General features: G+C 45.1%; 1 protein-coding gene across 4 annotated transcripts in view; it reads right to left on the minus strand.

Moving 5' to 3' along the window:
* ARMC8 (armadillo repeat containing 8) overlaps positions 1 to 12,103 on the minus strand; it is a 311,684-nt gene that overhangs the window by 114,739 nt on the left and 184,842 nt on the right. For all 4 annotated transcript variants that reach the window (XM_029606184.1, XM_029606183.1, XM_029606181.1 and 1 more), the window contains exon 17: positions 6,035 to 6,184. In XM_029606184.1, the coding sequence (XP_029462044.1) occupies positions 6,035 to 6,184 (150 nt within the window). The remainder of the gene's footprint in view (positions 1 to 6,034; positions 6,185 to 12,103) is intronic.

Below are 12,103 nucleotides of genomic sequence, written 5' to 3' on the forward strand. Positions count from 1 at the left end.
CTTGAGAAGGGTTGAAACTACGGCCTCCGGGTATCCCCGGCATCTTAGATGGTGCCTCTCAAAAGCCAGGCCGCAAGACAGAAGCGATCCTGCCTGGTCGGAAAATACTGGACCTTGTGTGTCGCTGATCCAGTACGTGGATGACTTGTTACTTTCAGCATCTACGCGTTCTGCATGCATGAAAGCAACTGAAATGCTTTTGCATACATTAGCACAGGCAGGATATAAAGTGAATTCTGACAAAGCACAAATCTGTCAGTTACAAGTTTCATTTCTAGGATTGAATCTAGGTATAGAGGGTAAGAGCATTGGTTGTGCACTGCATGAACAAGTGTCAGAATTAGCAATTCCTCAAACAGTGAAACAGTTAAGAGGTTTGTTAGGTCTGTTGAATTTCTGTAGATTGTGGATTCCAGCTTTTAGTACCAAAAGCAAGTCACTGAGACGACATCTTAAAGGCAGCCCAGCTAGTGATGATAAATTAATTTTAACTGAACAAGATCTGGAAATATTGCAGGACTTAGTGCAGTCAGTATTAAATGCTCCTAGTTTGGCGGATGGCCGAGGTAGAGAGGGCCGTCTACCGCCAGGTTTATCAGATCCGCGAACTACAGACGGCGGGGCCATTCCGGCGCCACCAGAACCACTGGACCCCGGTGGCCTTCGATTCTCCGAAGAACCCTGCCCACCAGAGGCCACGGCGGAAACACATAGAGGAGAAGGTGACTTGACCATGGGAGCACTAACGCGTCCACCCCTTCAGTGCTGTGCTCTCTTCTGCGACGGAAGAACCACGCCACTTTTGCGTTGTGGGAGGTGGCCATGAGATCCAGGTGAGGGGTCCCCCAACACTGGATGTGGAGCTGCATCGCCTCCTCGGAGAGCTCCCACTTCTCCGGATCGAGATGTTGTCGGCTCAGGAAGTCCGCCTGTACGTTGTCTACTCCTGCGATGCGAGAGGCCGCCAGCCTGGAGAGGTGAATTTCCGCCCAGACCATCAGCTTGTCCATTTCCAGGGAGACATGGCGACTTCTCATTCCTCCCTGACGATTGATGTACGCTACCGTAGTGGCGTTGTCCGAGAGAATTCTCACCGCCCGATGATGGATGAGAGGGAGGAAACTTCTCAGCACAAGGCGAACCGCTCTGGTTTCCAAGCGATTGATTGGCCACGTGGATTGAGCCTTGTCCACTGTCCCTGGACTGAGCTCGATTGGCAGACTGCCCCCCAGCCGGAGAGACTGGCATCCGTGGTTATCACCACCCAGTCCGGGATGTCCAAGGACATTCCCTGCGCCAGGAGAAGTGGGTCGAGCCACCACTGCAGGCTGTCTCTGGCGGGTTGCGGGAGTGGAAGGATGGCTTGGAACTCCTGCGATACTGGTTTCCAACAGGAGAGTAACGCTCTGTGTAGCGGCCACATATGCAAAAGGCCCAGAGTACGAGGTCAATTGTGGAAGCCATGGAGCACAGGATCTGGAGGTAATCCCAAGCTGTGGGCAACGAAAGGCAAGTGAAGTGTTGGACCTGTGCCGAGAGCGCCTGGGCGCGATCCAGCCTGAGGAAGACCTTGCCTGTTGCTGTGTCGAAATGTGCCCCCAGGAAGTCCAGTGACTGCGACGGAGTAAGTCTGCTCTTGGTGTAGTTGATAACCCAGCCAAGGGATTGTAAGAGCTGAACCACTCTACTGACCGCCTGCTGGCCCTGAAGCAAGGACTAGACTCGAATGAGCTAGTCGTCCAGATACGGGTGAACCAGAATTCCCTCTTTGCGGAGAGCTGTCGCCACCACTATCATGACCTTCGTGAACGTGCAGGGGGCGGTCGCCAGACCAAAGGGTAGCGCCTGGAACTAAAAATGCTGTCCTAGGATCTTGAAGCGCAGGAAACGCTGATACGCCTTGCAGATGGGGATGTAAAGATAAGCTTCCTTCAGGTCCAGAGAGGCGAGGAATTCCCCCCGATGAACCGCCGCAATCACCGCGCGCAGGGTCTCCATTCTGAATTGCGGGACCTTGAGCGACTTGTTGACCAGCTTGAGGTCCAGAATTGGTTGGAATGAACCCTCCTTCTTGGGGACCGCAAAGTAGACTGAATAATGTCCCGAGCCCAGCTCCATGGGAGGCACTAGGATGATCGCCCCTAAAGCCAGGAGTCTGTCGAGGGTCTGCTGTACAATGGCCTGCTTTTGGACTGACCCGCAGGGAGAGAAGAGAAATCTGTCTCTTGGGGGTCGAGCAAAATCTGATGCGTAGCAGTGCCTTAGAATATCGAGGACCCACTGATCCGAAGTGATTCGTGCCCACTCCTTGTAGAAGAGAGAAATCCGGCCACCTATCCTGGGCGTCGGGGAGTGGGCCAGTCTGGCATCATTGCGGGGAATTGGAAGAGGCAGCTTGTGCCATCCCGTCCCTCGCTGGCCTGCAGCCTCAAAAGGGACGGACCCAAGACTGAGAGCGAGAAGAGGGCGTCCTAGGTGTCGTCTGTCGGGAGGTGCGGAAGCGACGTTGACTGCGGAACCGGTTTCTGGAGGTATTGAACGATCTGGTAGTCCGCGGCCGATCTTCTGGGAGGCTATGTACCGTGTTTTCTCCGAGGGATTTGATGATCTGGTCCAGATCGTCCCCAAATAGGAATTTCCCTTTGAAAGGCAGGGATCCCAACTGCGTCTTGGAAGAAGAGTCCGCTGACCAGTTGCGGAGCCAGAGGAGATGCCGAGCCGAGACCGCCGCTACCATGGACCGGGCCAGCACTCGAAGGTCATAAAGTGCATCTGCCCCGTAGGCAATAACTGCCTCCAAACGGTCCACCTGACAAGCCTCCTCAGGAGGGAGGTTCTTGTGAGGTGAGGAGCTGCTGTACCCAGCGGAGTCCCGCACTTTGTGCCAGCGAGCTACAGATGGTTGCCTGGACCCCCAGCACGGAGACCTCGAATACTCGCTTGAGGTAGACCTCTAGCTTCCTGTCTTGTAGGTCCCAGAGCGCTGTGCCTCCCGTAACTGGAATCGTGGTTTGCTTCGTGACTGCCAACACCGCGGAGTCCACCTTTGGAACTTTAAGCAGTTCTAGGAAATCCTCCAGAAGAGGACACAGTTTGTCCATCACCCTGCTGACCTTGAGGGAAGCTTCGGGCGAATTCCATTCCCTGGCTAAGAGCTGGAGAAAGGTAGGATGAGTTGGAAAAGCCCTGGTCGGAGGACGGAGCCCCGACAAGACGGGGTCCCCCTTCTTCCCCGACAGAGTGGGACCAGGTGGATCCGGAGGTGGTTCAATATCCAGTTCCTGTAGGATGTGTGGGATAAGAGTGTCCAACTCGTCCCTTTGGAAAATTCGTAACACTCTGGGATCGTCCCCTACCATTTGCAAATGTAGCAGGGGATCCTGGGGGTCGTCCAAGGACGGGTATGGCACCCGATCTACGCCCCCCCCCCCCCCCCTGTCTGCAAGCCTGAAGACCAAAATGTCTCTCGGTTTTGTTTTTTTTTAAACTAGAGAGCATGATGCATCAAAGAAGTTTCACAGAGAAAATTAGAAAGGAAACATGTACACTGACAATGTACTGGGGAATCAAAGATTCCCCTGCTCCTATCTGCTGGAGTCAGAAAGATACAGCAGAGGGTGCAGTGACTTATATGGTAGCACCCTCCGAAGCTTTGTCCGACTCCATCTGCTGGACGGGGGACATAACCCACCGTCTGGACTGATCCATGGTACTACAGGAACGAAAATTAGCAGGTAAGGAATAATTTTCATATAGCTCCCTCTCTCGTTGGTTCCTGAACCAATTGCTCCATGACGCAGTCATTTATTATATCCAGGAACTTTATGTCTCTAACAAGTCCTGATGTTATATTTACCCAGTCAATATTGGGGAAATTGAAATCTCCCATTATTATTGCACTGCCAAATTGGTTAGCTTCCCTGATTTCTCTTAGCATTTCATCATCTGTCTGACCATTTTGTCCAGGTGGATGGTGTTATACACCTATCACTATACTCTTACCCAACACACATGGGATTTCTACCCATAAAGATTCTACTGAGCATTTAGTCTCTTGTATGATATTTATCCTGTTGGACTCTATACCCTCCCGGACATAAAATGCCACACCCCCACCAAGTTGATCTTCCCTATCATTACAATATAATTTGTACCCTGATATAGCACTGTCCCATTGGTTATCCTCCTTCCACCGGGTCTTTGTGATGCCAATTATGTCAATCGCATCATTTACTGCTAAACACTCTAACTCTCCCATCTTACTTCTTAGACTTCTAGCACTGGCATACAGACATTTCAAAGTGTGTTTTTTGTTTCTATTATCAATCTGCTTTTCAGTTGTTAGGGATAATTTGGAAATCTTTAGCTCAGGTGATTTTTTACATATAGGCACATGGACTACGTTTGCTTTTATTGGAACCTCTCTGTTGGGTTGCCCTACCTCTTCTGTTTCATTAGTATCCTTCAAGGATACATTTCTCCAAACCATGCACTGCTGAGTAACTGTCAGCTTTCCCCCTTGTTCTAGTTTAAAAGCTGCTCTACCACCTTTTCAAAAGTTAGTGCAAGCAGCTTGGTTCCACTCTGGTTAAGGTGGAGCCCATCCTTTCGGAAAAGTCTCCCCCTTCCCCAAACGTTTCCCCAGTTCCTTACAAAACTGAATCCGTCTTCCCTGCACCATCGTCTCATCCACGCATTGAGACTCTGGAGCTCTGCCTGCCTCTGGGGACCTGCACGTGGAACAGGAAGCATTTCAGAGAATACCACCCTGGAGGTTCTGAATTTCAGCTTTCTAACTAAAATCCTAAATTAGGCTTCCAGAACCTCTGTCCCACATTTTCCTTTGTCGTTGGTACCCACATGTACCACAACAGCCTGCTCCTCCCAAGCACTGTCTATAATCCTATCTAGGTGACATGTGAGGTCTGCCACCTTCGCACCAGGCAGGCAAGTTACCAGGCGGTCCTCACGTCTACCAGCCACCCTGCTTTCTACATTTCTAATAAGTGAATCACCAACTATGATGGCCGGCCTAACCCTACCCTTTGGGGCAGTAGCTCTAGGAGACTTGTCCTCAGTTCGAGAGAACAATACATGTTATGTTCTTAAGGATTGAACTGTGGAGAAGGACAGTAAATAATGCATCTAGAGAATTTCAACATGTTTGCAGGTTTCAATTAGTGTGTGTGGATATATATATATATATCATATATCACATATCATATACATACACTATATAGTATAAATATATTAAATGTATATATATATAAACTTGTAAGAAACCATGGAAGTTCTCTTGTAATCCACACAGTGAGACACATACAGACGTTAGTAATGGATGAAATCATAAGCCTAAACCCCTGCATTAACTTTAATATTTAGAAATCTAGAACATGTTAGCAGATAAGAACCATAAGGCTCATCTAGTTTTCCAATTTACTTTCTATTACAAAGACAACTCCAACTAATCTCTGGCTTTGCCTGCACTTCTTTGCAAATAAGGATCCCACTGCGCTTATTGCATGCTTAGAGTTTCTACCTCTATCGCCACCTCCCCTAGGAGGCTGTTCCATGCATCTACTTTTCTTTCTGTGAAGAAATATTTTCTATTATTACTTTGAAGTCTGTTCCTTTTGCTAGTTGGTGTGGTTAATTATACCTGCTGTTTATGTGTGCAAAACAATTGTATGTATATATAGAAATATTTATAGATAGATATGTAAATATATAGCTTTATAAATATATAGATATATATCTATAAATAAATATATCTATATATATAAATCTCTCTATAAATTTATTTATTTATTTAGATAGATATATAGATATAGATACACACACACACACAAAATAATAGTTAATATACTTTCATCCTAGGATCTTACAGAAAATAGGGGAAAGCAAAAAAATAAAAATCCTTCCACTGAAATAAGTAACAGTTCACATGACGTTGGCAGGTCTAAGTCACCACTGCCAAAAATATATTTGAAAAACAAAATTTACAGACTTCTTTTCTTTTCTTGATACTACTTACAGGCCGTGTTGACAAAAGATTTCTGAGAAGTCCCAATGTCTTCATCAGCACATTCACATCGGAGTCTGAGAGTAATCGGAATAATTGTTCTGTACTCAGACATCTTAAAATATCTGTCTTTATCTTCTGTTCTGCTTGGAATGCCATATTCTGAAGGATAAATACAGGGAAAAAAATCATCTCTGCAGCACATTGTTTGCATTGCTACTCTTCTTTTGATGTCCTGCAACAGTCACAAAGACTGGTGTGATAGCACTCTGCACATTCAGGATGCAAAAATATCATCAAAGTTGATTAGCAGCTGGCAAAGCATTGGGCATGTGGGTACAGTACATACTGTCTAAAAAAACGCTATAAGCAGCACAGAGGAACTTATGACCCTTCCCATGTATCTGGTCCAGTCTCATCTGGAATACCAAGAACAGTTCTGGTCACCACATAACCACAAATAGGTACGTGAAATGCAGAAGATTCAAAATAGTAACTGAAAATTATGAGGATGGTGTCATTCAAATTAGATAAGTTCCTTCAGATAGACATGACATTAGTGTGCAAAGTTAAGATGCTGTAAAGATCAAATTCAGACTATTCCCCATTGAATCAAGAAGCTCAAATTAATATTGATTCTAGATAAGTGCTACAGAACAGTACAGAAGGTGCTAGCACTGCAAGTTTTCAGTGTCTTCCATACTAGGTTTTTAATGAGCTAGCTGGTACGCTAAAACATGTCAAAATGTATTGTTTGGGGAACTTCGGTTATGCTCTGATCATGGTAGCAGCTGCCTGACTTGAGTTCCCGCTATAATCCTATTGGGAAGTGCTCCATACCCTTGATGTGAGCTGAGCAAGCACACAAAACAGAAAAACAGGCAAAAAGGACTGTGTGGCAAGAGCGCTAGAAGCTGAAAACTTGGCCTCTGAAGTCAAGGTGTTCGCTGAGGTGCAAGCTGCAGGGATCAGAATGGCCTATATACATGATCTGATTTGCCAAAACAATATCTAAGAAACTAGATTCTTGAGTCAGTGTTATAGTTGAGAAAGTGGCCCATCTCATTAAAACTGTTCAAGATCATACAGAGGACTTTGAGAAGCAAAATATAAAGATTTCAGATTTAGAAGTGCCAGCCACGTAACAGGTGGGCAGCTAGAGAAACTGGAAAAAAACTACTTAGAAAATCAGTCTCACCACTGCAACAACTGAGAAGGTGTCCCTGAGAAAGCGAAAGGTAATGATGCTGTGGGCTATTTTTCAAAATGGTTGCCTAATTTAAACTTAAAAACAGCGATGGAAGGATCAAACTAGATCAGGCACATCAGGTACTAGCACCAGCCTCTTCTCAAGGGGGGATGTCCACGAGCTCTTATTATCAAGTTGCACAACTTCACAGTCAAGGGTCTCATCCTTAAATCTGCATGGGATCTCAAGGAGCTTACCTTTCAGGGCAGTTCTATACTAATTTTCTGTAGCTCTTTGCTGAGCTAAAGAACAAATGACAGGCCTTTTTCAGCATCAAGAATGATTTGCAGAGGCTCAACAATAGGTGTGAAATTTTATATCCTGCAAAACTGCATATCTTCCACAGTGGCAGTTCAGTTATGCTGAACAGTATTAAGACAGGTCAAAAATGATTGTGAGAGTGCCAGAGAGACCGCGTGGGGGCCTTGGTGTGGCCTGCACTGATTTGCAATTTCAGCAGATATAGGTAAAATGGTGGGAGCTGCAGTTGGGAGATCAGCAGCGCATGGTTCAGAGAGAGGTATCTTCAAAGGATACTAATGTGGTTCGTGCAGTTAGTATAGCTGTGTTTAAAAAAGGATTGGATAAGTTCTTGGAGGAGAAGTCCATTACCTGCTATTAAGTTCACTTAGAGAATAGCCACTGCCATTAGCAATGGTTACATGGAATAGACTTAGTTTTTGGGTACTTGCCAGGTTCTTATGGCCTGGATTGGCCACTGTTGGAAACAGGATGCTGGGCTTGATGGACCCTTGGTCTGACCCAGTATGGCATTTTCTTATGTTCTTAATGATGCATTAGAATTAGGGCATCCAGACAGTGAGGTTCCAATAATAAGAAAAGTAGTCCAAGTGCCTGTAACTAAAAACTCACCTGAGCTAAAAAATTCTAACTTATCCCTATCAATTAAAAAGCAGAATGAAAATACAAACAAAAAACAAACTTTGAAATGTTTGTATGCTAATGCCAGAAGTCTAAGAAATAAGATGGGAGAATTAGAATGAATAGCAGTGAATGTTGACATAGACTTAATTAGCATCTCAGAGACATGGTGGAAGGAGGATAACCAATGGGACAGTGCTATACCGGGGTACAAATTATATCGCAATGACAGAGAGGAGCACCCGGGAGGCGGTGTGGCGCTTTATGTCCTGGATGGCATAGAGTCCAACAGGATAAACATCCTGCATGAGACAAAATGCAAAATTGAATCTTTATGAGTAGAAATCCCTTGTGTGTCAGGGAAGACTATAGTGATATGAGTATACTACCGTCCACCTGGTCAGGATGGTGAGATGGACAGTGAAATGGTAAGAGAAATTAGGGAAGCTAACCAAATTGGTAGTGCAGTAATAATGGGAGACTTCAATTACCCCAATATTGACTGGGTAAATGTATCATCGGGACATGCTAGAGAGATAACGTTCCTGGATGAAATAAATGATAGCTTTATGGAGCAACTGGTTCAGGAGCCAACGAGAAAGGGAGCAATTTTAGATCTAATTCTCAGTGGAGCACAGGACTTGGTGAGAGAGGTAACAGTGGTGGGGCCGCTTGGCAATAGTGATCATAATATGATCAAATTTGATGTAATGACTGGAAGAGGAACAGTGTGCAAATCCAAGGCTCTCGTGCTAAACTTTCAAAAGGGAAACTTTGAAAAAATAAGAATAATTGTTAGAAAAAAACTGAAAGGAGCAGCTACAAAAGTAAAAAATGTCCAAGAGGCATGGTCATTGTTAAAAAATACCATTCTAGAAGCACAATCTAGATGTATTCCACACATTAAGAAAGGTGGAAAGAAGGCAAAACGATTACCGGCATGGTTAAAAGGGGAGGTGAAAGAAGCTATTTTAGCCAAAAGATCTTCATTCAAAAACTGGAAAGAAGGAACCAACAGAAGGAAAATAGGATAAAGCATAAACGTTGGCAAGTTAAATGTAAGACATTGATAAGACAGGCTAAGAGAGAATTTGAAAAGAAGTTGGCTGTAGAGGCAAAAACCTCACAGTAAAAACTTTTTAAAATATATCCGAAGCAGAAAGCCTGTGAGGGAGTCAGTTGGACCGTTAGATGATCGAGGGGTTAAAGGGACACTTAGAGAAGATAAGGCCATCACGGGAAATATTAATGATTTCTTTGCTTCAGTGTTTACTGAAGAGGATGTTGGGGAGGTACCCCGTAATGGAGAAGGTTATCATGGGTAATGATTCAGATGGACTGAATCAAATCACGGTGAACCTAGAAGATGTGGTAGGCCTGATTGACAAACTGAAGAGTAGTAAATCACCTGGACCGGATGGTATATACCCCAGAGTTCTGAAGGAACTAAAAAATGAAATTTCAGACTTATTAGTAAAAATTTGTAACCTATCATTAAAATCATCCATTGTACCTGAAGACTGGAGAACAGCAAATGTAACCCCAATATTTAAAAAGGGCTCCAGGGGCAATCCGGGAAACTACAGACCGGTTAGCCTGACTTCAGTGCCAGGAAAAATAGTGGAAAGTGTTCTAAACATCAAAATCACAGAACATATAGAAAGACATGGTTTAATGGAACAAAGTCAGCATGGCTTTACCCAAGGCAAGTCTTGCCTCACAAATCTGCTTCACTTTTTTGAAGGAGTTAATAAACACGTGGATAAAGGTGAACCAGTAGATGTAGTATACTTGGATTTTCAGAAGGCGTTTGACAAAGTTCCTCATGAGAGACTTCTAGGAAAAGTAAAAAGTCATGGGATAGGTGGCGATGTCCTTTCGTGGATTGCAAACTGGCTAAAAGACAGGAAACAGAGAGTAGGATTAAATGGACAATTTTGTCAGTGGAAGGGAGTGGACAGTGGAGTGCCTCAGGGATCTGTATTGGGACCCTTACTTTTCAATATATTTATAAATGATCTGGAAAGAAATACGACAAGTGAGATAATCAAATTTGCAGATGACTCAAAATTGTTCAAAGTAGTTAAATCACAAGCAGATTGTGATAAATTGCAGGAAGACCTTGTGAGACTGGAAAATTGGGCATCCAAATGGCAGATGAAATTTAATGTGGACAAGTGCAAGGTGATGCATATAGGGAAAAATAACCCATGCTATAATTATACAATGTTAGGTTCCATATTAGGTGCTACAACCCAAGAAAGAGATCTAGGCGTCAGAGTGGATAACACATTGAAATCGTCGGTTTCAGTGTGCTGCGGCAGTCAAAAAAGCAAACAGAATGTTGGGAATTATTAGAAAGGGAATGGTGAATAAAACGGAAAATATCATAATGCCTCTGTATCGCTCCATGGTGAGACCGCACCTTGAATACTGTGTACAATTCTGGTCGCCGCATCTCAAAAAAGATATAATTGTGATGGAGAAGGTACAGAGAAGGGCTACCAAAATGATAAGGGGAATGGAACAGCTCCCCTATGAGGAAAGACTAAAGAGGTTAAGACTTTTAAGTTTGGAGAAGAGACGGCTGAGGGGGATATGATAGAGATGTTTAAAATTATGAGAGGTCTAGAATGGGTAGATGTGAATCGGTTATTTACTCTTTCGGATAGTAGAAAGACTAGGGGACACTCCAAAAAGTTAGCATGGGGCACATTTAAAACTAATCAGAGAAAGTTCTTTTTTACTCAATGCACATTAAACTCTGGAATTTGTTGCCAGAGGATGTGGTTAGTGCAGTTAGTATAGCTGTGTTTAAAAAGGGATTGGATAAGTTCTTGGAGGAGAGGTCCATTACCTGCTATTAAGTTCAATAGGAGAATAGCCACTGCCATTAGCAATGGTAACATGGAATAGACTTAGTTTTTGGGTACTTGCCAGGTTCTTATGGCCTGGATTGGCCACTGTTGGAAACAGGATGCTGGGCTTGATGGACCCTTGGTCTGACCCATTATGGCATTTTCTTGTGTTCTTATGTTCTTATAGTTTTTGGGTACTTGCCAGGTTCTTATAGCCTGGATTGGCCACTGTTGGAAACAGGATGCTGGTCTTGATGGACCCTTGGTCTCACCCAGTATGGCATGTTCTTATGTTCTTAATTGTCCGACAGGATCCGCACCGCCTTGTGGAGGAGTAGGGGAAGGAAGGCCTAGAGAGCCAGTCGGACAAATCGAGCTTCCAGTCGATTGATGTGCCAGCGAGACTGGGTCGGAGACCAATACCCCTGAGCAGACTGGGTCTGGCATACAGCTCCCCAGCCGGAGAGGCTGGCGTCCGTTGTTACCAACGATCCACTGGCTGTTGTCAGAAGGGACATCCCCTTCTGAAGATGGGCAGGTGATAGCCACCACTGCAGTTCTGCAACGGAGACTCGGAGAGTCGCAGGGGTGTCTGAAAACTGTTCCGATACCAGTTTCCAGCAGGATAGCAAGGCTTTCTGTAACGGACGCATATGTGCAAAAGCCCAGGGGACCAGATCGATAGTGGAGGGCCATGGACCCCAGAACTGGAGATAATCTCAGGCCGTTGGCAGGGCAAGAGAGAGAAAATTGCGCACTTGGCCCCTGAGTTTGAGTGATCGGTCCTCTCCGGAAGAAACACCCTGCCTACTACGATTGTCGAATCGTGCCCCAGGAATTCCAATGTCTGGGACGGTTGAAGCTTGCTCTTGGGAAAGTTGATGACCCACCAGAGAGATCAGACATGACAGGACCTTGCTGACCGCCAGCTGGCAATGAGACTTTGATTTGTCCAGATGAGCCAATGTCCAGGTAAGGATGGACTAGGACTCCGTCTCGTGCAGGGTGGCCCTCCATTACCACCATTATCTTGGTGAAAGTGCGCAGCGCTTGTGCAAAGACCGAAGGGGAGTGCTTGAAATTGAAAATGTT

Source organism: Rhinatrema bivittatum, chromosome 6 (genome assembly GCF_901001135.1).
Source record: "Rhinatrema bivittatum chromosome 6, aRhiBiv1.1, whole genome shotgun sequence".
NCBI classification, from domain to species: Eukaryota; Metazoa; Chordata; class Amphibia; order Gymnophiona; family Rhinatrematidae; genus Rhinatrema; species Rhinatrema bivittatum.